Raw genomic sequence first — 27,127 nt, 5'->3', positions numbered from 1 at the left:
ATATATATGTGAAATGGCTCATTACTATCCTGTTGAAAGTAAGTTCCAGGCTGCTTGGAATCTTATACATAAGAGAAATTGTTTATAGAACACTTGTTTGATCATGCTTGAAGTACTGTTCATTAGTCATTTGTTTATTGGTCATAGTTACTCAATCTGTTGATATAATCATTTTCTGATTTGTTGGCTGTAGAGTATAAGTATCATGAGGTATTCATTTGTACACAGACTTTAGCTCTTTAACATCACCTCCCCTGTGATATGGTGGTCATCCAGGCCAGAACCCTCACAAGTTTGGTGTCCCCTCCACTACTGCACTGTCTACACAAATAGGGGACAACTTATTTTAAGTGCACTCGGTTCATTTTTCATTTTTAAACAATACCTCATCTACACTCATGCTCGTAAATTAAGGATAATACTGATACATGGTTAAACAATGTTCTGCTGGGTGCTTTGCGGGTTTAAATCGCCTCAGGGTATGACTATGTGGTGCATTGGACCTGCGGTAGTTGCACGTTGGCTCTGGCAGCAGTCCGCATACGCAGAGGTGTGTTGGTGCATGTCAGAGTACGGTGCAGTGAGGAAGTGTGCAGACCTTTTCAGACATGCTAATAGCGGCTGTGTGTTGAAAATGGCTCAAAGAACACATATTGATGACGTTATGAGGGATATAATAGTAGGGTAAATGGAGGCTGGTCAAACACAGTAGGTCATAGCACGGGCACTCCGTGTGCCACAAAGTGTGATCTCAAGATTATGGCAACGATTCCAGCAGACAGGAAATGTGTCCAGGTGCTACAGTACGGGATGTCCACAGTGTACAACAACACAAGAAGACCAATACCTCACCATCAGTGACTGTAGACAGCCACAGAATACTGAAGGTAGCCTTAATCAAGACCTTACTGCAGCCACTGGAACAGTTATCTGCAGACACACAGTCAGCAGTGCAAAGTACATTCCACAGACCACTGGTCACAGGAGACCCTGTAAAGCCTGATGCCAAGAACACAGTACATGGTCACTGGAACAGTGGTCCCAGGTTATGTTCACAGACGAGTCCAGGTATAGTCTGAACAGTGGTTCTTGCCAGCTTTTCATCTGACATGAACCAGGAACCAGATACCAACCCCTTAATGTCCTTGAAATGGACCTATGGGGTGGGATTATTATTCGTGCACATACACCCCTGCATGTCTTTGACAAAGGAACTGTAACAGGTTAGGTGTATCGGGAAGTTATTTTGCACTGGTATGTCCGCCTTTTCATGGATGCAGTGGGTCCCACCTTCCTCCTAATGGATGATAACATACGGCCCCACCGAGCTGCCATCGTGGAGGAGTACATTGAAACAGAAGATATCAGGCAAATGAAGTGGCCTGCCTGTTCTCCAGACCTAAACCCCATTGAGCACGTCTGGGATGCTCTCAGTTGATGCATTGATGCATGTCTTCAAACCCCAATGACACTTCAGGAGCTCCGACAGGCACTGGTGCAAGAATGGGAGGCTATACCACAGCAGGTGCTTGACCACCTGATCCAGAGCATGCCAACCTGTTTGTGGCATGTGTATGTTTGCATGGTGATCATATCCCATATTGATGTCAGGGTACATATGCAGGAAACAGTGGCGTTTAGTAGCTCATATGTTTGGGGACTTTTTTCTCAGCTTTTCACCAATACTGTGTACTTACAGATCTGTGTTGTGTGTGTTCTCTAGGTGCTTATGCTATTAGCATCAGTTTTGTGTAGTGCCACATTGTGTGGCACCACATTCTGCAATTATCATTAATTTATGAGCATGAGTGTGGTAGTCACATGTAAGAAAAACTATGGCCCTTGTCCTCAGATCACTTACAATCATTTACTCTGATATACAGAGTCTAGCTGATGCGAACCAACTTGACTCTGTATATAAGTGACATTAATTCTCTCTAAGTTATCAGTCTCTGGTTATAATTACTGCATACTCTATGGATATTTTGTGTTATGTCATGTCATTGTGTTTTATTCATGAAGGTTTTGAAAATTCTTTATCCATGTTATCTGCCAGTATTACATTTCCAAAGTTGACAGATTTGTCAGAACCATTTAAGTGCAACTAAATATTACACCTGTGCAGCGGATGATTGAATTTTATTCTCAAAAATATATATTGTGTGTGATTACTAATATCACTCATTGCTCAGTACATTGTATCTTTTATTATGTAATCTTACATTTATGTTGGAATAATTAACTGTCTGATAATTGAAAAGTTAGTAATGCTACATCATTTACAAAAAATATTCCTATTTGGTAGAAACAATAATTTCTAATCCAGAAGGATGAGTGTTCACTCAGATAGAATAGCTATGTAAAATTAATAAATAGTGGTGGAAAGTTCCAGAAATACACTATGTAATATTGTGACCAATTACTGAAATTGTAAACAGTTCTGTAGATAAAGATCCTTACGCCAGTTTGCAAAATAACTAGGTTCACCAAAAAATGTAATTACAGTATTAAAGCTTCTGTAAACTGCAATAATTAAAATAATTCAGTGCCTTAGAAACAGATTAGCATATTTGTAGAATAGTCATCAGAGTTATTTGTTTTATAGAATTTAGCATAAAAACTGTGAACTGATATAAATGTTCCTTACAAACATATTTGTACTTTGTCTTGACCTTCAAGTTTTATGTTAAATCATTTGTATTAATTCTTTTTCCTTGTTGTTAATGTATAACATATATTCAAAAAATACTTGATGATTTTCTCATTTCAGTGAAAATTTGGCTTTAAATGTTACATTTATCAGTGTTTCTTAATAAAATGTTATGCAGTGACAGAGAAATCACAAATGATGAGACAGTGTTACAGTTGCTGGAAAGTCATTAAGTATCATTAAAACAATGCAACTGCAAGAGATCCACCTTTACAATTTCTGCATGTGAAAGCATACAATGTCTTAAATTTATCATCAGTAATGGACACCACCAACTGAGCAAGTTAAATATGGTATTAAGATTTCATCAAATATATCCTACTCTGTAAGAATCAACCTGTTTACGTGGAAGCAGTCATAATTCAATTTGATTATGATGCAAAACAAAGAATATGAGTTATGTACCATTTGAGTGTAGACTAATGTTTCACTATGTAAGACTTTCTCTGCAGCATCCTTAACAAAATGTTGGATTATATTTGATGAGAAATGTTGTATGAGGTCCAGATAGTGACATTCAGGCAAGTCTCTTTAAATGTACGTACCTCAGCATTTGCATGTTCTACTCATAATTTACTAGGGGCTACATGATGGCACCATCTACTACAGAAACAGTTTTTGGTCAAGGCTTGTAGTTCTGTTCTAAGAATGTGTCAAAGTATTCTGTCAGCTAAATAAATTAAGTGAACTTGAAATTTTATGGACTGATGAGCTAAAAAACACTTCTGTAATGTGTATAACTGAACACTGGCTGCCTAAAGATGCAATGTCAGTCATAAAACTTGCAGACTTCAATGTTTCATCATCATTCTCTAGAATTACATCCAGTCATGGAGGGTCACGTATGTTTGTTAAAAGTGGCATTGATTATTGTAACATAAAATCCATTGAACTGTTAGCTGAAGAGAAAAAGTTTTTGAAGTATCCACAGCTGAACTCTCTGCATTAAAATTAACAATCATCTGTGTATATAGGAGCCCTGATGGGAATGCTTTCTGTCATCAACTACAAGCAGCTTTAAATACTATAAAAAACTCCAAGAAAACAGTGACCATATGTGGAGATTTTAATATTGATTTTCAAGCAATCTCAAAAGACCAGCAAAGCCTAATGGCTCTACTGTAAAAATATAACATAAAAGCCACCATAGATTCTCCTGCAAGAGTTACACCAACAAGTAGCTCAACAATTGATCAGATATTAATAAACACATATGTAAATCACAATTTCTGTGCTGGAAATGTTAATACTGTCTTCAGTGATTACTATGCACAGTTTATTGGTTTACACACACCAAGTGAAACAACAGAGAAAGAGGAACTTGTAAAAGAAACAAGAAAATTCACTAACAAACAGATAAACTTTTTTGTACAGAGACTAAGTGAAGAAACCTGGTATGAAGTGTATACTTGTGAAAATACTAATAAAAAGTTTGAAAAATTCATGGAAATATACATGTCATACTTTGAAGCTGCATTTCCATTAAAAAAACAAAAATGTCAACCTAAATTCAAAAAGAACAAACAGATTACAACAGGTATTAGAATCTCTTGTGCAGAGAAAAGAAGATTACACAATATAGCAAAGACACAAACATGCCTTAGGAATTTCATTTGTACTTGAAGAATTACAAGAGGACCCTCAAAAATGTTGTAAGGAAAGCTAAAACAATGGCAAATGATAATTACATTGAAAATTCAAAAAACAAATCTAAAGCTATATGGGAACTTATAAAAAATCAAACAACAAATGAAACAAAACAATAATAAAATATAAACTTATGTTATAAAGGACAAATGATTTCTTGCTCAACAAAAATTTCAGGGACCTTCAACAAATATTTTGCAAACGTAAGTGAACAGGTGGTGAGTGGACTCTAAGAACACAACAAAATATCACCTCCATCATCCAGTAGTGTGAGAAATGTGTCTACATCAATGTTCCTTTCACCCACAAATACTGAAGAAATTTTATCAGTTATAAAAACGTTGAAGACAGGGTACTCACGTGGAATTGATGGAATATCAGATGCAATTATAAAAAAAATGCAGTCTTTCCTTAGCTGAACCCTTGATACACTTGTGCAACAACGCATCAGGAACCTTCTCTTCATACCTATAAACAGCAAAACTGAAACCACTGCTCAAAAAAGGAAATCCAAAATATGTTTCAAATTATAGACCAATAGCCCTACTGCCTGTATTTTCAAAAATTTTAGAATTTTTTTGTACGAGATTATCTGACTTCTTAAATAAAAATAAAATTCTCTCTCCCTCACAGCATGGCTTCAGGAAAGGCTAGACAACTGAAAGTGCAATATTTGAATTTCTTAATGAAATCTATACTAAACTGGATGCAAGTGAATTTGTGATGGACATATGTCTTGATTTATCTAAAGCTTTTGACGTCATTGACCATAATGCCCTAATGCAGAAGCTTGAACAATTAGGAATTAGAGGTATATTCAATGAGTGGCTCAGGACATACCTATGTGGTCGCAAACAGGTGGTTGAAGTGCAATATACTGACCATAACAAAATCAGCTACTATTCATGATATGAAAATGTGAAATATGGCATCCCTCAAGGATCAGTATTAGGACCCATTTTGTTCCTCCTCTATGTCAATGATCTTATGTGCCACAGATATTGAAAACTATCCTTAAATTTGCAGACAATACAAGTGGAAGCTAGTGGTAAAAGAGAAGAAAAACTAAAAGGCTCCACAATCCAAAAATGAACAGTGTAGAACAGTGGTTCAGCTATTACAAGCTAATTATAAACAAAGAAAAGACAGTAGCACTGAACATCTATAACCTAAAAGGAAGACACCACCCAAACATACAAATAGAACATAAGGACAGAGTTCTTGAAAGTGTTGACAGCACAAAATTACTAGGACTCTGGCTCCAGAACAACACAAAATGGGAGGTACACATTGAATATTTGCAAAGAAAGCTAAGCAAAACCTGCTACATGATAAGGATCTTAAAAGCTTGTTGCAGCAAAGCCAGTCTGTTAAATGTATACTACTCCTATGTTCATTCAGTAATTAAATATGGAATAATCTTCTGGGGCAATGCAACAACAAATATTAAACTTTTCAGGATGCAAAAGAGAATATTAAGAATTATTGAAGGGGTAAACAATATGAAATCATGCACACCCATATTCAAAAAATTGTTAGTTGTTCCTCTTCCTTGCATTTTTATCTACAAAACATCAGTTTACATCAAACAATATATTGATAGACATCCAGATATCTCATTAAAAAATGAAGATATACATGCATACAATACAAGGCAAAAATCTGACCTTCATATGAAACAGGTGAGAACATCATTGTGCCAAAAAGGCACACTACATACTGGGATAAAGGGGCACATGAAGAGAAACGCTCTTGGTTTTGATGTGGAAGATGAAAGGTCACTGGTTGTGGACAATGAGGACTCTTGAGTTCAAATGGTGAATGGGACTTCACAGTGTCGGAGTCCTGATGAATGAGATTCTGGTTCTTCACATGTGACCATGTATGGCCAACTTATTGCCATAAAGAGATTGGTAAGAATATGTGGAAGCACCAGCATTAACAGGCCACTGATATTTGCAAAGAGGACATGCTGTTGCCATAGTACCATTAATCACATTAATATTGATAGTATCAATTTCATTTATTATTTATTTCATCCAGTGGAGTAACTAAAATATTTGGTGGATTGCATTCATATCAGTGACTGAATGGGCAGCTGGAATACAGAAGTACTCCCCCATCTGCTTCATACCTTTATTGTGGTAACTTTTTCTGATAGTCATGTCACTGTGTCGTATGCTGTGTCATTGCTTTTAATATAATAAAACATAAATTTAATTTTATTTGTATTTCATTTGAAGTAACATATAATTTCCTTGAGTTCTTTATTATTATTATTATTTGTTGATTGAGTAAAATTAGTCATTGAGTGAAAGTAGTCATTCAGTAGGATTTTACAGCAATTCTCCACCTTAGGATTCCATGATTTGACTATTTTTTTAAATTGCGATTCTACTCTACAATTAAAATTTAACATTAAGTCTTAAGGGGTAGGGAATTTTTTTTTTTGGGGGGGGGGGGGGGTTGGGGGAGGGGTTAGTTTGCAACAGGGAATGAGCAGTTCCATCATTCTGTTACAATTTCACAACCACACATCATGGGGGTTTTGTGCCCTATATGAAAAAATATATACAAATTAGTCCTACTGTTCATGAACCATACCCTTCGCTGTTAAGTTCTGAAAGCAGGGAAACTTAGAAGTGTAGCTATTAAGGAGCAAATTTGACTGTAAGTACTGTTAGAGAATAATAAGAATCAATAATGATGCCTATCATCACATAAAGTCTTAGATGGACTCTTGAAGTAACATATTAGAACAACTGAGAAGTATCTAAAATTTATCTGTTTCACATAGAAGTCTCCAATCTGTGGTGAAATTTGCACACAAGTGGACTGCATGAACTTAGTTTAATCTGGGTCACCAGAAATATGCAACAAATAAGATACGAAGAAACATGATATGTGTGCAGATGCTGCTAGTTACTACCATACATATAATGATGCCAAACATAAATGAATTCTTGCATACAAAAGCACTAACAATGCAGAAAAAAGGGCAATGACATTTTGGTTTGAAGAAGAAGAGTTAATTACAGAAAGGAAGGGTTGAAGCATTTGTCTTATAGGTGAAACATATTATCTAATGACCAATAAAAATGTTAACTGATGGTAGCTTAGGTTTCTAATATTAATATTTCAGAACTATTATTATTGAGAATTATAGGGCTTCCAAAAATATCTAGCTGATGTCTGCATGCCATTAGCAAAGAAAATATAGAAGAACTGAACAAGTTAGAGACACAAATAGGCAACATACTCAGAATCTTCAATGTCATGACGAGTGTTCATTGTGAGGGCACATGTCGCTTCTTCAGTTTGCATTCTTTGTGAAATTGTTTGATATGTCTTGGAATTCAATTTGTCTTCCATTACGCCTTGGAGTTCAAAATCTGAATAAAGTTTCTGGAGAAAAAAACACAATACAGATCAGATACATATATTTGTTATTAGAGAATGGAACATTTATAAAGAATATATTAAAATTTCAAAGCAATTCAAAACATGAAGCTCATGTGGTTAAATTACTTCACTCAAGCTAAGAAGACTCTGAACAGTTCAGGTATTCTCGTTCTTTTACAGTATTAAATGATATCTGATGTCTACACTATTCTAACTGTAAACAAATAATATTATCTGGACAATTTCAGAATAAAATTGCAAGTAACTAATACACTTGATATGAGGGATTAAATAAATGAACATTATAACCACAAATAAAAACAAGTAAAATTGGACCACACTAAAAGTATTAAACATGTGTCAATGAAGACAGACATGGACTGCTGTAAAGAATATACTATGATTCCACTCTTAATATGATGAATAATTAAACAAAACAGTGAGAAACATAGCAATGAAATGGTAACTGATTGACACTTGATGTCAAGAAATATGAGCAAAAGTAGTTGCCTAACACATTGTTGGCATATGTTGAGTACATAAGATGAGAAAACATGATATAAACAAACACAAACATACACAAAAAATTCAAGCTTTCGCAACCAACGGTTGCTTCTTCAGGAAAGAGGGAAGGAGAGAGAAAGACGAAAGGATGTGGGTTTTAAGGGAGAGGGTAAGGAGTCATTCCAATCCCGGGAGCAGAAAGACTTACCTTAAGGGGAAAAAAGGGCAGGTATACACTCGCACACACACATACCCATCCGCACATACACAGACACAAGCATATATATATATATATATATATATATATATATATATATATATATATATATATATATATATATATATATATATATATTAAAAACAAAGATTCCAAGACTTACCAAGTGCGAAAGCGCCGGCAGACAGGCACATTAACAAAACACACAAACACACACACAGAATTACTAGCTTTCGCAACCGATGGTTGCTTCTTCAGGAAGGAGAGGGAAAGACGAAAGGATGTGGGTTTTAAGGGAGAGGGTAAGGAGTCATTCCAATCCCGGGAGCGGAAAGACTTCCCTTAGGGGAAAAAAAGGACAGGTGTACACTCGCACACACATACACACACATATCCATCCGCACATACACAGACACAAGCAGACAAAGACGAAAGGATGTGGGTTTAAGGGAGAGAGTAAGGAGTCATTCCAATCCCGGGAGCGGAAAGGCTTACCTTAGGGGGAAAAAAGGACAGGTGTACACTCGCACACACACATATACACACATATCCATCCACACATACACAGACACAAGCAGACATTTGTAAAGGGCACAGATGTCAGTCGAGGCGAAAGTACAGAGGCAAAGAAGTTGTTTAAAGACAGGTGAGGTATGAGCGGCTGCAACTTGAAATTAGCGGAGGTTGAGGCGGATATTGAGAAGAGAGGATATACTGAAGGGCAAGTTCCCATCTCCGGAGTTCTGACAGGTTGGTGTTAGTGGGAAGTATCCAGATAACTCGGATGGTGTAACACTGTGCCAAGATGTGCTGGCCATGCACCAAGGCATGTTTAGCCACAGAGTGATCCTCATTACCAACAAATACTGTCTGCCTGTGTCCATTCATGTGAATGGACAGTTTGTTGCTCGTCATTCCCACATAGAAAGCTTCACAGTGTAGGCAGGTCAGTTGGTAAATCACGTGGGTGCTTTCACACGTGGCTCTGCCTTTGATCGTGTACACCTTCCAGGTTACAGGACTGGAGTAGGTGGTGGTGGGAGGTTGCATGGGACAGGTTTTACACTGGGGGTGGTTAATAGGGTAGGAGCCAGAGGGTAGGGAAGGTGGTTTGGGGATTTCATAGGGATGAACTAAGAGGTTACGAAGGTTAGGTGGACTGCGGAAAGACACTCTTGGTGGAGTGGGGAGGATTTAATGAAGGATGGATCTCATTTCAGGCAGGATTTGAGGAAGTCATATCCCTGCTGGAGAGCCACATTCAGAGTCTGATCCAGTCCCGGAAAGTATCCTGTCACAAGTGGGGCACTTTTGTGGGAGGTTCTGGGTTTGAGGGGATGAGGATGTGGCTCTGGTTATTTGCTTCTGTACCAGGTCGGAAGGGTAGTTGCGGTGTCCTTTTTTTCCCCTAAGGTAAGTCTTTCCGCTCCAGCGATTGGAATTCTCTCTCCCTTACACCCACATCCTTTCGTCTTTCCCTCTCCTTCCCTGTTTCCTGAAGAAGCAACCATTGGTTGTGAAAGCTAGCATTTTGTGTGTATGTCTGTGTTTGTTTGTGTGTCTATCGACCTGAAAGTGCTTTTGTTTGGTAAGCCGCATCATCTTTGTTTTTAGATTTATTTTTCCCACGTGGAATATAGAAACATTCCACACGGGAAAAATATATTTAAAGCAAAGATTCCGTGACTTACCAAACGGGAAAGCACTGGTAGATAGACACAATAAAAAAGCACACACACAAAATTTCAAGCTTTCGCAACCAATGGTTGCTTTGTCAGGAAAGAGGGAAGGAGAGGGAAATACGAAAGGAATTGGGTTTTAAGGGAGAGGGTAAGGAGTCATTCCAATCCCAGGTGTTTTTTTTTATTGTGTCTATCTACCAGCGCTTTTCCGTTTGGTAAGTCATAGAATCTTTGTTTTAGAGAGAGAGAGAGAGAGAGAGAGAGAGAGAGAGAGAGAGAGAGAGAGAGAGAGAGACAGAAAGGAAGGCAGGTGAGAATGCTGGAAAGAACTGATGATATAAATTGAAAAATAAAATAAAAATGGAAAAATGGAAGGAGTGAATGTGACCTCACACTATACAGCTGATGCAATGAATGATCAACAAGTACATAAAGAACATGAAAACACTGTTGAACTAATTAACGAAACACCCTCTTTGTTTGCCACACTCTGCCAATGCACCTGTCAATGTCTCTCACTACTCCTCTCCTTTGTTGCTCCTTTTTTTCCACACCTCCCTGCCCTACAGCCTCCTCACACTATGCCTGTTGGAGGTCTAGTCCCTGCACATTCCACCATGCAATGTTCCTTTCTCCCCCCTTCCATATACAATTACCCTTCCCCTTCCCCATTCGTTCTAGATTGTTGCTTCAATCCCATGTGATAGTTGCATTTTGACCTGAGCTGCTGGAGTTAGCAGTCATGTGTGTGCGGTGTGCTTGCTTGTGTGTAGGAATGGTAAGTGTTTCTGTTTTGCTGACGAAGGCTGTAGTTGGAAGCCTTGTGGAAGTGCCTTTTACTTGTACCTGTCTGCGACTTAATGTGTCATCATTATGGTAAGTAGTAATCTATCTTTTCCTATGTTGTTGATATTCCTACCTGGAATTTCCATTGTTTAATGAGTAAAAACAAAGACATATACACAGATACACATGTATTACTACATAGCCAAAGGTACTGTGTCTGTTCAGCAGCCCACCTGGGGTTAGGAGTTGTACTGGGTATTCTGAGTGATATAAACAATGAGGCTGGAAGAGAAAGGGAGCGACAGAGGAAACAGAGACAAATAACAGGGGGAGACAGGCAGCAAGGTTATGGGTTTATAATGTACCACCAGACAGCAAGCCCTCTCAGAGGCAGGTAAGTTGCTCATAAAGTGAAAGAGTGTATTGGGACATGGATGGGAGGGAGGAGGGGGAGGGAAGGAAGACAGAACAGAGGAAGAGGGCAACAATAGGTAGAAACATTTAAGTGTTGATTACTAACGTGAAATGGGGAGAGAGAGGTTATGGTAAACAGATTCAGGATAGCTAGGGGCATGAATAATCAGATATTGAGGTCAGGAAATGAAAAGATGTGGTATACAAACAACTATCATCTTTATTTATTAGAGAACTCGATATTGAGGAGCAGGACGCAAATGGTATGATTTGTGAAGGAGCCACTGTAGTTGTGGATGGTGAGTGCAGGAAAATATTCTTCCACTGCATAGTCAACTTTACAATTGGCCACAGTTTCGCAGTAGCTAATAGGATCGACCACATAAAAGTCTGTGCAGAACTTCCAGCAGAATTATTATATGACACAACTACTGTTACAGAAGACCTTGCCTTTGATAGGGTATGATATGGCTGTGATGGGAGTGTAATAATATACGATGAGTGGGTTCATAGGACAGATCTTGCATGTACATCTTCCACAGGGATAAAACCTGTATGGCATGCGGTTCGGAGTTGGTGTGGTATATGGATTGTCCAGGATATTGTGTTGGCTGGATGGCATCATAACAATTTGATAGAGATGGGAAGGACTTTGGAAAGATCCTCATTTCAGTGCTTAATGAAAATTATTCAAAGCCCTGGCAAAGGATGTGGTTACACTAATAAGTGGTTCGAGTCAAAGGTGAAGGTGGATATAAGATGCATTTTACTTGGCAGTTGGTGTGCAAGATTTGTAGGTGGATTAGGGGCATGCATGTATATGGCACAGTCCCTCCTTATGTGGATTAGCTTCAGATTTTGCTGTGAAGGTCTTACAAGATATTTGAGCATATTTAGAAAGGTAACGCTTGCCACTGCAGATTCACAGCTGAGCAGGCTGTGTGAGAGACTTTTTAGAGATGAAGTTCTATTGATGGTTGGTGAGCTTCACACCAGACACAGGATTTTACGCAACTGTCACAAATGTGGAGGGAGGTTATATTAAACAAGATTGCATATAGTGTGAAGAGGCCAAGAAGAAAATGAAAGGAGAGATGGTGTGGAATGTGTGGAAAACTGAGGATAAAGTAACATGGACCTGGGTGCAGATAATGAACATACTGTCCATCAACCTGAAATAAACAAGGAGTGAAGGATCTTGAGTCACTAATAAGGTTTAAGTTGGTCCATTAACAGAATGGCTCATCAGCAAGCTATTTTGATTCCCATTGCTGTGTCACAGATCGATTAGTAATTTTCTCCTCAGAGGAGAAGTAGTAATGGACAAGGACAAAACTTGACATTGAAGCTAAAATCTTCTAAACAGTGAAAATTTTGACCTCTTTGCTGGAATCTTCTTCAGGATATTGTGGTGGTCACTGTAGACTGAGCACATCTGTAACATTCTCTTATAAAGGACACTTCTGCTGTGCTTTAGCTGGAGAAATGGGATTATTGGGAAAAATTCTTGTGGATAGCATTGGTGGGCCATCTTCATTGGAGAGTAAAAGAAGTATTCCTGCACTAATGCTTAACAAGGAAGTTATTGGCTAAATCTCTTGTGACCTTTGTTGGGCCAACATCATTGGCCAGAAAGGGATTTTTCCCGTACTTAGGCTGGAGAAGATTTATTGGTTAAAATTCCTCCTGCTGCTATTGGTGGGCTATCATCATTTGCTAGAAGCAAAACAGACAGGTCAGGAGAGGGGCAGGATGTTTATTCAAAATAGTATTATCCACAGAGGTGGCTTCCAGGCATTGGTTGTAGTGCTCTTGTATGATGGCCATGAATTTACTTCCTTGATGGTGGGAAGCTGTGTTGCTGGGAGCTTGTAGCCATCCTTTCCTCTGAAATTACATGCATTCTCTCTGTGGACAATAATATTTGGGATGAACATTCCCCCTATCTTTCTCTGTCTTTTTCTCTTCTAGACAATGATGATGGCCCACTAATTGCAGTACGAGGAATTTTAACACATTGGTTTACAATGACAAGTATAACAGTCATCACACTTGCATGCATTTACATACAATGAGGGGTACAGCTGTCACTGTACAGTCTCCTTCTTGTGCAGTACTTAGACACATACTGTATTACTGATTTTCTATTTCTAGTTCAGGCAGCATCTTAATACATGGCAGCAGCTGAGTCTGGCTTTAAATCAACCAGAAATGCTCAACTTCAGCCAAATATTACCATGCAAAATTTGCAGACTTTCATAGATTCAGTAGCACGATGTGGCCAAACCATACAAAATCCAAGCTGAAAGACTACGTCAATTTCTAGAAGAAAGGGATTTAAGTGAAACTGATGGTGAAACAGATTCTGAAAACAGTGAACTAATAGAATCAGAAGCAATTGACAACGGTTATTGTGTTGACAAAAGGAAATATTTTTCCCACAACAATTGAGATGCCGTAGCAGAGCCAGCAACAGATTCTTCAACAATTACTGATGAGTGGAACCTGGATAATGTTTGTAATAACCCTTACATTGTCAAGAGCAGCATTGAAGGTGAGGTAGACATTACTATTCATAGAACCCTAGGCTAAAACCCATCACATTTGCATTTAACTGATCAGTTTTTGACAACACATTTCTGGGAATCGGTGGTCAAGTAAACAAAATTGCTTGCAGGTAAAACATGTGTAGAAACAACTGTATGTGCAGAACAGAAAATAATGGTCAAGAAAGCACATGGCTTGCCATGACAGTAGATGAGCTGAAGGCTCACTTTGCACTATGCAAAATTATGTCCTAAACAAAGAAACCTTCTGTACAAGAGAAAAATAATACAGACTCCTGTTTTTGGTAAAATCATGCCTTTCAGGAGATTCAAACCAATCTCAAGATATCTCCATTTTGATGTTGATTCTCCAGAAAAGCTGCTTGACAAGGAAGATCAGACCAGTTGTTACTCTTCTTCTTTACAGATTTCAGAATGTGTACAAGCCAGGAAAAATGTTTTGTGTCGATGAGAGTCTGATGTTCATGGAGGTTGTCATACATACAATACAACCCTTGAAAGAGGACAATATTTTGTTTGAAGATATATAAAGTAAGCTCAACTGATGATCAATACTGTTACAGTTTTAAAATTAATAACAGTCTTGAGGCAGAAAAAGTATTCAGCACCACAGCAAGTGAGCAATTTATTTTGGATTTTTGTGAGACTTTACTGGATGAATAGAGAACAATGTGCATGGATAATTGATATAGTTGTACCACCTTGTTCCTAAAGCTATTGGAGAGCAAGACCTATGTGACTAGAACTGCAAGGCCAAACAGGAAGAATATGCCATCACAGTTCAAGAAGTCAGCACTGCAAAAAGGCAAACTGACTTTTGTGTCAGTAGATAAAGTTCTAGCTGTGAAATGTGTTGACAAAAAAAAAAGTTCACATCCGATCAACCATTCATGATTGACAAGAACAGCAAAAAATTGTAACACTAATCTGAAACCTGATTGTATCTGTGAGTACAACAAAAGACTGGGTGGAGCTGATGCACACGATCAATGCTTAACATCATATCCTCTTATGAGAAGATATGTGAAGGGATATAAAAGATATATTTTCATATCATAGACATGGAAATTTTCAGTGCAAGTGTAGTACACTGTATGATGAGCTCCAGTAAAAGAAGAATGAAGTTCACAGATTTTCATCTGTCTGGCAGAACAAATTTGGAAAAACATTAGACTCCCTGATTAAGGGATTCATGGATGCCTAAGCCAAGGAGCAAGTCCATTAAGACTACAAGGAATGTACTAGAAACATTTTTCCACAAAAATACTCTTACTTACAAAAAAGCAATTCCGTCTACTGTCTAGAAGATGTAAGGTTTGTTATGACACAGGACAGCATGGAGCATTCTGCAAAAAGTGCAAGATTTACCTACATGTGGATAAGTGTTTTAAGCATCATCACATCCAGACAAACTATGTATGATTATATTTCACAGTGTAACACAGAAGGTACAGTAAACAGACTGCCCTAATATAGCTTCTAGTATCTTACTGTAAAAATGAGGAAAATCTCTGAAAAATAAGTACATTACTATGTCATGATATCAACAAAAAATTGCATGCCAATGGGTTAACCAATCTCTTTTCCCGAATAATTACAGGAAAATCCATTTGTAACCAAGGACATTGGTCCACTGATTGTAGCCATGAGAGATTTAGCCAATAACCCCCTTCTCCAGTGTTAGTGTGGGTATACTTCTCTTTCTATCCAATGATGATGGCCCTCCAATGGTAGCCACAAGAATGTAACCCAATAATCCTACTTCTACAGCATAAGTGCAAGAAAACTTCAATTTATTAGAGAATGTGACTCTGGCGTCTGACAGTGCACAGTCTACAGTAGATGGCACAAGATCATGGAGAAAATCCCAGCAGAGGGGTCAAAATGTATGGTTGAAATGGCTCTAAACACTATGGGACTTAACATCTGAGGTCATCAGTCCCCTAGAACTTAGAACTACTTAAACCTAACTAACCTAAGGACATCACACACATCCATGCTCAAGGCAGGATTCGAACCTGCGACCATAGCAGTCGCGTGGTCCAAATGTATATTATTTAGAAGGAACCCAGAAGTTTTTAACTTCAGTGACAAAAGGCATGAAAGCCTGCATACTTAATAACATTTGTCATGTTTATGGAAATGAGGTGCTGGGTTTAGAGTTAGCAAGATACTGTGTGAGGTAGTGATTAATGAGGGCAAGGTCATGTTTGTCAGCAATGTTGTTGGCTGTGAAGGTGATGCCAACATTGACAAGCATGGATCTAGGTAATAATGAGATGTGGGTGAATGAGAGGCAATAGAAGAAGTAGTTCATATCCTTGATACAGGAAATTACTAGACTGTGGGAATCAACTGGAGTTGTTAATGATCAAGACTCAGGATTTGTTCCATGGGAGGATACATAAAATGTTACAATTGGGTGCCCTGGATGTTTAGGTTTATGGATTTTTGGAAGTATGTGTGCAGGGGATAGCTGGGGACTGGATGAAGATGCATTAAGACATGACTTCTAGGATGGGTTTAGATACTGGTAATTATTATTAACTTCCAGGATGGGATAACTGTGACAGGACTGGCAGGTGGAGTAGTCAGAAAAGTGGGCGTTACTTTCTGTCACATGATCACTATGATTCAAAATGGCCATAATAGATGCTTTTCCTGAAGAAAAAGTGACCAAGTCTTGGTTATTTTTAAGGCATTAGGTGGTTGCTTTTTCCTCTGCTGAGAATTTCTGTACTTGGGAAGGGACCATGGAAATGAACATGAGGCCAGGTTGAAACAAAGAATTCCTGGAAAGTAATCAGTGGGTAATTAGGTGGACAATGCATGTGTTAGCTTTCATTACTGGTCATAGGGGTTGATAACAGAAAGGAGTTTCTGTTGTAGTGATTATATGATGAAGAGTAGATATTTTATCAGTCCATGATGATTAAATTTTCTTTGGTGCTGAAAGTGTGGACTTTTGAAAAGACTGCAAGTCTTGTGGGGTTAAGGTTCCCAGTACACAGTTTGGTAACAGTGTCCTGTATTTCTTTGTGTACTGAGTGGAGTAGTGACAGAGCATTTTGTAGGGTTCAGAAGATGGAAGAGATCAGTGAGGCATGGTCTGAAAGCTTAAATTCATTTCAACACTCATATGTTTCTCTCCTAAGCCTCCCTTTGTTCTGTCTTCGAAGCTCATGTTTCTCTCCTCAGTCTCCCTTTGTTCTGTCTTCCCGGTTCCCTCCAAACACAATCATTTAATTCATCATTAGCTACATGAAACTTCCTATACCCATAAAAAGGCATGCTCACTAGTTCCATATTCCGATCCTATTTCTTTTGTGCTTTTCCCACTTAGTCCATAAGCTCTCTTTCCTCTAGACCTCCCTTATTCTCCCCATCTCTTTGTTCTGTCCACTCATTCCACCTGAAAGAACCCCTTATCACTGCCAACCTGCAGCAATGGGACTGTGTGTGTGTGTGTGTGTGTGTGTGTGTGTGTGTGTGTGTGTGTGTGTGTGTTTATAGGTGTGTTTGCATGTGTGTGTTCCGAATTCAAGCCTACTGATTTAAAAAAAAATTTAAATGGCTTGAATTTCTATTCATGACCTATGAATAAAGGGAAAAGTGAAATCATCATATCTCTGAAAAATGTTTTCACAGATGTTGGGGGGTGAAAAAGTGTTAGTTTATTTCGGGAGCTTAAAAATTGGAAATAAGTCTATGTAATCTGGCTGAATGAATAACCTATAGGAGGCCAGCCGTTGTGGCCGTGCGGTTCTGGCGCTGCAGTCCGGAACCACGGGGCTGCTAAGGTCGCAGGTTCGAATCCTGCCTCGGGCATGGGTGTGTGTGATGTCCTTAGGTTAGTTAGGTTTAAGTACTTCTAAGTTCTAGGGGACTTATGACCACAGCAGTTGAGTCCCATAGTGCTCAGAGCCAATAACCTATAGGAACAGATATAGAAGAGATAGAAACTCATAAGTGATGATATAGAGGCATATGCTGCTTAGCTAATAATGGAGGAAAGAATACCTGTAATTCTTACAGTACACAGTTTACAACTGTGTGTTTGAGGAATGTTCATGAAAAATTTTGACTTATTATTGTGTCCACTGGCAGAGAGAGAGAAAGGATATTAGCTTGTGAAGACATCAGTGTAAACATATAAAGGATTTTAAAAAAGGGTTCAGATGTACTGTTGGTTAATTTTAATTTAGTATTACTCCTAAATTTTCCTACTTAAGTAATTCAAGAGAGCAGTAAACTGATAAATAATGTTTACAGACAACGAACTAATGTTTAAAGAATGCATGCCGGCCCTATTGCTCATCAGTCAGAAGAATAAACTTTACATAACATAGCAGCATTTGCAGTACAAAAACACTTAAAAAATTTCAGCAAGGCTGGTTAATTATAAAAGAATGGCTGGTATCAAGTGAAGCTAAAGAAGGTGCAGAATTGAGTGAAATTTAGAACAAGCCAGTTGTCAGGTCTAAAGTTAAAGTATACCTGAATAACTATGTGTAATAATAGCAATAAAGTCATCAATCAGTAGTCTGCTATCACTGTAGATACCAGAGTGTTTTCACTTCAAAAAAGGGTCATACAAATAACCAGACTGATTAAGAGCTGGAAGTCTATGATATTACAAACAGCAGTATAACATATTAAGTAATGCTGTAAGGAAATCCAAGAGTATATCCATGATCTATTAAACTTCTCACTTCACCTCCCAGTGTAATGAGGTGTAATATATGCCTACACTGCTCTAGTAAAACAACATATAGACAACTCAGTGGAAATGAATGAAATATTGGGAGCATGTTGCCAAATGTCTCCCAGTCATCAACAGAATGCTGGCCATCACATGGCAGGAGGTCAGGAATATTTCATTCCACACATAACTCCTTAGAAAGAGATATAGAAACTTTAAGATGAATGATCTCCATCACAATGTGGCAGATCTACTCTTTATACCTACTACTCTCTGTGATTGCACAGTCAGGCTGAAGTGTTGCAGACCATCATGACAGTAAGAACACGTACTCCTTCATTTCACGGGGTATAGTTTAGGTAAGGATAAAGAATATATCTGTGGCATAGCAAAGTTATTTGTCCTATTGTACTAACATGGCAATTAACATAACTCAGCAGATATCAACAGAGATACCTTTGGAAAATTGTAATGAAAACAGTTGTGGGTTAATTACAGAGATCATTGTACAAAGGTTATCACTATCTAGTGTATGGGTATTCATGCCATACAATAACATATTTGTAATGTAATAGGTTTTGTTAATACATATATGAATGGGGAATGGTGGTACTTTGTGGCAGCATACATTGAGTAAACTGAACACTCTTATAAAAGTGCTTTGATATCAGGTCTTATAAATTCTGAAGGATGTGAGAGTGTTGAATTCCACAAATTCCTTGGATTAATATGGGTTTAAAATTAATCTTATGCATTAGCGATGTTGTAGAACCCTTGACCGTGTATTGAATATAAACACAGAAAACTGCAACCAGTTTCTTTTTCGAAATATTCATGTTCATCTTCAGATGGAGCCTGAAGAAGTTCAAAACCCAGCAAAACATGTAATGTCCATGAATCCCATCTGAAGATGAGCCTGAGAAGATTTGAAAACTAGTTACTGTACAAAATGTATATTTCAAAAAAAGTGTCTGCTTACAGTGTTGTGTATTTATATTGAATATAAATCTGAAGAGAACTTGATGCTGAATACTTCCAGTGCATCTGTCCCCTTTCTGCACTGTCATGATACAGATGTGAACTTTTCAATAAAGTAGTCCTAATAGGTACCTCAAACAGAATGACTTTTAAATGTTCAACTCAACACAGGTTTCAGGTGCAGGTCTCTCTTTGTAACTTACAGACTGATACATGAACATCAAATTTTGGTAGGCCAGTTTGTAAACATGGTCATGGTTATATGTATATGCAGAAAAGGCTGTTGCATAGACCTGTGATGCTGAATAGACCTAACCTAGAAAAATTAACTTTGACTGTTCATCCATAGGTATAGTAATAAATAATTAATGTTGCAGTATCACCAATATTAACAGGTCACCTGGCAGTAGTCCAAGATTATGTATAAGGGAGTTAGATGCTACATTAACTAAAGTGATCAGACATAAAGATAAATAAAAAACAATATTGTGTGATGATTTTAATTTGAATTAACCTAAATAGGCCTTAAACAAACTGATAGTTGAACATCATTACTACTGATTTCTTACAAATTATATTATACAAACAAAGCCTACACTAAATTTGTTAATAATAGGACCATGGCTATCGATTGTATTGTAGACATTTCACAGGAAGATAATTATACAGTCATAGTAAATGAAAATAATCTCTGCTCATACAGAACAAATAATCAAGAAAAAGCAAACCAAAGGAACCTCGCAGTGTAGCAATACGCAGTTCAGTCTTAGGGTAATCTTGTACCTATTCAGATTACATGAGGAGTGCGACCCAGGAGGCTGGTTGTCATGCTAAATAATTAATTGTATGGCATGTTGCATGATGTGAACATGTAGTGAGACACTAATTGATATGAGACACTGTGATTCCACTTTTATCAGTTTGCATGAATCAATATTAATGAAACTTTACAAATGACATTTTATAGAAACTGCAAGTCAGTTTTTATTTATTTATTTTATTTAACCATACATAGATAACAAATATTGTTTGGGTGTTATCCAAGTGTACATGTAAATTTATGAAAAATTATTTCAAGGAAATGGAACATACAGATATTTTAATGAAAAAGTACAGACAAAAATATATAATGCTATAAGATATGGAGGAACAGAGAATAATACTAAATCATAGAACACACAGTAAAACCACTTTATATACATATAAGCTTGTGGTGTTATAACTCAATAGTTTGTTTCCCACAGGGTTTTACTTTTGTCCTCATTAGACAGCAAGTCCTTAGGTACACTACAGTAATCAAGTAGAGATTTTACATGACACAACAGCTGTATATTACATATGCTTATATAATAAAATGTTTAGGGGCAAGAGACAGTATTTTCAGTTTTGCCTTAATATAAACATCTTCAGAAAATATTTACTGACCTACATAGTCATTTACCAAGTAGAAACATTGTTTGAAAAGAAATTTTCTGAATTTCCAATGTCCTTCAAAACACTGTTACCCAGATAGATAAAACAAATATTCTTAGTCACATTGTTAGGCAAATAGAAAGGGAGAATATTGTTTTATACCTTAAATAAATATTTTGATCACTGTGAGAGCCCACGAAAAAAGTCTGACATGTACGAAACTAATAAAATTAAAATTTAAATGGAAATAAAATGATATGAACAGTAGATATACTTTATTGGAAATACGCATAACTTGTAAAAAAATTGTACTGCATTTTGTACTTATTTATTTAGATACATAAAAATCTACTCAGTAAGCCGTGGCAGAACATACACATAAATGATGGTTGTAATTGGTAAGCTTTCATAGCCAGTGGCTCCTTTTTCAGGCAGAAGGGTTGAAGGGGAAGGAAGAGGGGTGAAGGAAAAGACTGGAGAGCTCTAGGAAAAGTGGTATATTTAGGTAAAGGTACCTGGAACTATGGGTCAGGGTAGACTTACTGTACAGGATAAGAAACAAAACTTTCCTGAAGAAGGAGCCACTGGTTCTGAGAGCTTGCTAGTTACAACTGTCTTTTATGTGTGTGTTCTACTACCACTTGGTGAGTACATTTTTTGTCTATCCAAGTGTCCACCCCTCTTAGCTGAGTGGTCAGTGTGACAGAATGTCAATACTGAGGGCCCTGAATCCTTTCCCAGCTGGGTCAGAGATTTTCTCTGCTGAGGGACTGTGTGTTATGTTGCCCTAATCATCATCATTTCTTCCCCATCAACGCGCAAGTTGCCAAAGTGGTGTCAAATCAAAAGACTTGCACTCGGCAAACTGTCTACCCAACAGGAGGCCCCAGGCACATGACATTTATTATTATTTATCCAAGTAAATAACTTTGTCAATAACTGATTGTTTTCATTGTTATTTTGTACTTAGTTGTGTATATAAATGAATTAAGTGTCAAATGCCATAAATATATAAAACTGTTTAGTTTCAATAGCCATATGTAATGATGCATTATGTATCAGTTTTATTAACTCTAATGGCCAATAAATAAATAAATATTTTATGAGATAATGCAATATTGTGTGATGCTGAAGGTGTGTCTCAGGAAACTGTTTCTGTTCTTTCGTATCGTTTAGTATTTCAATAACAAAGTATCATGCAAGTTAGCTGATAAAAAAAGGGCATGCTCATATTCAATTGATGACTGTTACAACTGTGCATCAAATCAAGGACACAAACCAACATAGGTTACAGGATGTGGAAAAATATCTCAGGACTTTATTCAGAAATACACACTTAAACTGGCTCAACTGGGAACTGAACTGACTGTGATTGTGAAACAAATGCACTCACATTACAAGGAATACTTAAAAAAATGTGGCACAGAACATCAAAATAATATGTCAAAACTTCACAGGTCTCCAATATCTATAACAATGTTTGACAAGACTCCATACTAATCATGTGCTAATCCAGTGGAGAGAAATTCAGTATTTGTTCCATCTGATCATTTTTGTTCTGGTTTATGTTGAGAGAAAGTACATCTTTGATTTAATTAACAATGGATTATATCCTAAACCTTTTCTTTCTGTATCACAGGCAGAGAGATAAACATTGAAATGCTAGATAACCTTCAACAGATGAAAGGAAGGGTGCTGAGTTCTCTCAGTTTTCTGCTGAGATGCCAGGATGGGATGTAGTACCATTATTTGTCATGATCAAACATCAAATAGAATCAAATACCTAGTGAGCCTCATGCTGGTAAGGGACAGAGTGCACAATGTGTGCCGCCAACTACATGTGGCATCCTGGGAGTCGTTGTTATAGCAATCTCCTTAACCAGTTAATACTGGGATGATGTTGCCTCATGGTCCCTAGCAGAATGCACCAAGAAGAAATCAACAGGATCCAACTAGCCAAGTTTGATGGCCTCAACAACAAGACACAGCACAACAGGGATATTCACATGGTGGTCAATCTGAGTAGCAAGCAATTTGATGAGATCACCTTTAAAGTACTCAGCAGTGATCTCAGATTCACAGTGACCCCCCAGGAACATTCATGTCACTGCCTTCATCAGTGTACTGAGAAAGTGGCCAACACCCTTCCTTGTAGTGAAGAATTTTGATGAGATAAATTAGGGATGCTCAGTAGGACCAAGCTGTCCAAATCAAACATCTCAGGTGGTGCAAGGCTGGCAACTCCAGGAGGATGACAGCATTGTGGTGATGTCAGCAGACAAGGTGAACTCTACAGTCACCCTACAGAAGGCGGACTATGACAGAAAGGTGTGACAGCTTCGCAAGGATCCAGCATAAAGACCAGTAGGAAGCGACCCCACTGATAAAGTGAACAAAAAGACCAGAGCTCTTCTGAAGGGGACTGACCTTCTGGAAAAGGTCATAAAGAAGCTATGACCTATAGCACCAGTGCCACCCAGATTGTATGGACTGCTCAGAGTTCACAAAGGTGGGGCACCTCTGTGACCAATTGTCAGTAACATTTGCATGGCTACTTACCCCACAACTACATACCTGAAGAACATGCTTCACCACATGTGAGTGAATGTGTATACCACATTCAGACCTCAGAAGATTTCTTAAGACTTTGACATTATGATCAGTTTCAATGTGGTGACCCTGTTCACCTGGGTTCCTCTGAATGACTCAATTAATTTTAGTGCAGAAAATTCAGTGACGTTCTTCTGGTGCATTCAGGCACATTTTGATCTCGAAGTACTTCCTATATGGGGGCCAATTTTTTGATGGGCAGCACTCTATCACCAGTCTTACCCAACCTGTTTATGAAAAGATTGGAAGATGAGGCACTTACATCAGCCACAAATCAACCAAAATGTTTTTTATGTATGTGGATGACATTTGTCATCTGGGCCCATCACAGGGAGAAGCTCAATGATTTCCAGGATCATCTGTATTCATGTCTACCTAGCATAAAATTCACCATAGATCTGGAGAACGATGAACTACTCTCATTCCCGGATGTACTAGTCAAAAGGAAGGCAGAAGGCACCTTTGGGCCTAGTGTGTAGCACATACATACTCACACTGACTTACAACTACAAACCAATAGTTGCCACCATGTGGCACAGAAAAGCAGCGTGCTCAGGTTCTAGTCCATTGGGCACAGATCCAACAGTTTGGCATGGAAATAGAACACTTACAATTGGTGTTCTGGAATAAAGAATACTATTCCAGAGATATTCAGAAGGCACTTCCCCTTGCCACTCCACCAAAGGATCCAGAAGAAGAACAAGAAGAGATGAAGAGGGTGACAGATCTTCCATATGCTGAACCAATCTCTGCCAAAATCATGAGCAGAATTCTCTTGCAACACAACATCAAAAGCATATTCCGCTCACCTACTAAAATTATAGCACTGCTGGTAAATGTAACGGATGAACTGAAGCTATGGAAACCAGGTATTTACTACATACCATGCATTTGTGGGATGTCACACATCAGCCAGACCACCAGGATGGTGGACACAAAGTGTAAAGAACACCTGAAGCATACCAGACATAGATAGGCAACCAAATCAAAAACAGTGGAGCACTGACTAGAACTAGCGTACTTGGTGAACTACAGTGACACCAAGATTGTGACACAGACCCCAAGACAGTGGGACAGTGTCATAAAGTAATGCATCAAGATCAAGGTCATGGAGAACCTCATTAGTCATGATCCTGGATGCCACCTCAGCACCATCTGAAATCCAGCTCTCAAGCTTCTGAAAACACAATAGAGACAACATCAAGATTCCATAGGAAATAGAAATGGGAGTGAAGACTGTGAAAATAGTCCGGACACAGCAGCAGACACTACAGACGAGAGGTGACATATCACTAGACAGGTCCAAGAGCATACATTATATTTTTACATTATTAAATTATTAGGGTAATTTAGCAGTTTATTGTTGTTACATTAAAATATTATATATACATAAAGGGTGTTTCAAAAATGACCGGTATATTTGAAACAGCGATACAAACTAAACGAGCAGCGATAGAAATACACCGTTTGTTGCAATATGCTTGGGACAACAGTACATTTTCAGGTAGACAAACTTTCGAAATTACAGTAGTTACAATTGTCAACAACAGATGGCACTGGGGTCTGGGAAACTCTATAGTACGATATTTTCCACATATCCACCATGCATAGCAATAATATGGCGTAGTCTCTGAATGAAATTACCCGAAAACTTTGACAACGTGTCTGGTGGAATGGCTTCACATGCTGATGAGATGTACTGCTTCAGCTGTTCAATTGTTTCTGGATTCTGGCGGTACACCTGGTCTTTCAAGTGTCCACACAGAAAGAAGTCACAGGGGTTCATGTCTGGCGAATAGGGAGGCCAATCCACGTCGCCTCCTGTATGTTTCGGATAGCCCAAAGCAATCACACATTCATCGAAATATTCATTCAGGAAATTAAAGACGTCGGCCGTGCGATGTGGCCGGGCACCATCTTGCATAAACCACGAGGTGTTTGCAGTGTCGTCTGAGGCAGTTTGTACCGCCACAAATTCACGAAGAATGTCCAGATAGCATGATGCACTAATCGTTTCGGATCTGAAAAATGGGCCAATGATTCCTTTGGAAGAAATGGCGGCCCAGACCAGTACTTTTTGAGGATGCAGGGACGATGGGACTGCAACATGGGGCTTTTCAGTTCCCCATATGCGCCAGTTCTGTTTATTGACGAAGCCGTCCAGGTAAAAATAAGCTTCGGCAGTAAACCAAATGCTGCCCACATGCATATCGCCGTCATCAATCCTGTGCACTACATCGTTAGCGAATGTCTCTCGTGCAGCAATGGTAGCGGCACTGAGGGGTTGCCGCGTTTGAATTTTGTATGGATAGAGGCGTAAATTCTGGCGCATGAGACGATACGTGGACGTTGGCATCATTTGGACCGCAGCTGCAACACGGCGAACGGAAACCCGAGGCCGCTGTTGGATCACCTGCTGCACTAGCTGCGCGTTGCCCTCTGTGGTTGCCGTACGCGGTCGCCCTACCTTTCCACCACGTTCATCCATCATGTTCCCAGTCCGTTGAAATTTTTCAAACAGATCCTTTATTGTATCGCTTTTCGGTCCTTTGGTTACATTACACCACCATTGAAAACTTCGTCTTGTTGCAACAACACTGTGTTCTAGGCGGTGGAATTCCAACACCAGAAAAATCCTCTGTTCTAAGGAATAGACCATATTGGCCACAGCACACTTGCATGTTGTGAACAGCACACGCTTACAGCAGAAAGACGACGTACAGAATGGCGCACCCACAGACTGCATTGTCTTCTATATCTTTCACATCACTTGCAGCGCCATCTGTAGTTGAAAATTGTAACTACTGTAATTTTGAAAGTTTGTCCGCCTGAAAATGTACTGTTGTCCCAAGCATGTTGCAACAAACGGTGTATTTCTATCACTGCTCGTTTAGTTTTTATTGCCGTTTCAAATATACCGGACATTTTTGAAACACCCTGTATCTGTGACATATTAAACACCCGAGCCATGCCTGACATGAATTAAAATGTAAAGGAGCACTATTTTTATGCAACTGGTTTCTTCAATATTGGTTTATACCACGTATAGTCATTGGCAAGTGATAAAGGTCAAAAAATTTTTCACAGTAACAGGAAGAGACATCAGTGTTTTCTCTTCTTGAAATTGGCACCTACTTTGTTGATATTGTTGACATTTACCTACATCTATGTGTACATGAGTACTGTGCAATGCGTATTCAAGTGCCTGGCAGACAATTCGTCGAACCACAATCAGACTATTTCTCTACTGTTCCACTATCTAACAGAACTTGGGAAAATTAGCACTTAAGTTATTTTGTACAAATTTTTATTTCTCTTATTTTCATGTGATGATCATTTATCCCTATGTAGGTTGGCAACAGTAAAATATTTTCATGTTCAGAAGAGAAACATGGTGATTGAAATTTCATGAAAAGACCTCATCACCATGAAACTTGCCTTTGTTTTAATGATTTCCAGCCCCATCTTGGTGATGATATCGATAACGCCGTCTCC

At 38.3% G+C, this 27,127-nt stretch overlaps 1 protein-coding gene across 1 annotated transcript in view; it reads right to left on the bottom strand.

Moving 5' to 3' along the window:
- LOC126297751 (calcium-dependent secretion activator-like) overlaps window positions 1-27,127 on the bottom strand; it is a 1,391,877-nt gene that overhangs the window by 71,870 nt on the left and 1,292,880 nt on the right. Inside the window, exon 32 of the mRNA XM_049988921.1 lies at window positions 7,617-7,762. Coding sequence (XP_049844878.1) covers window positions 7,617-7,762 — 146 coding nt within the window. The remainder of the gene's footprint in view (window positions 1-7,616; window positions 7,763-27,127) is intronic.

The sequence above is a fragment of the Schistocerca gregaria genome, chromosome X, assembly GCF_023897955.1.
Source record: "Schistocerca gregaria isolate iqSchGreg1 chromosome X, iqSchGreg1.2, whole genome shotgun sequence".
Lineage (NCBI taxonomy): Eukaryota > Metazoa > Arthropoda > Insecta > Orthoptera > Acrididae > Schistocerca > Schistocerca gregaria.
Note: the sequence above shows the minus strand (reverse complement) of the source record. Positions and strands in the feature narration are given on the sequence as shown.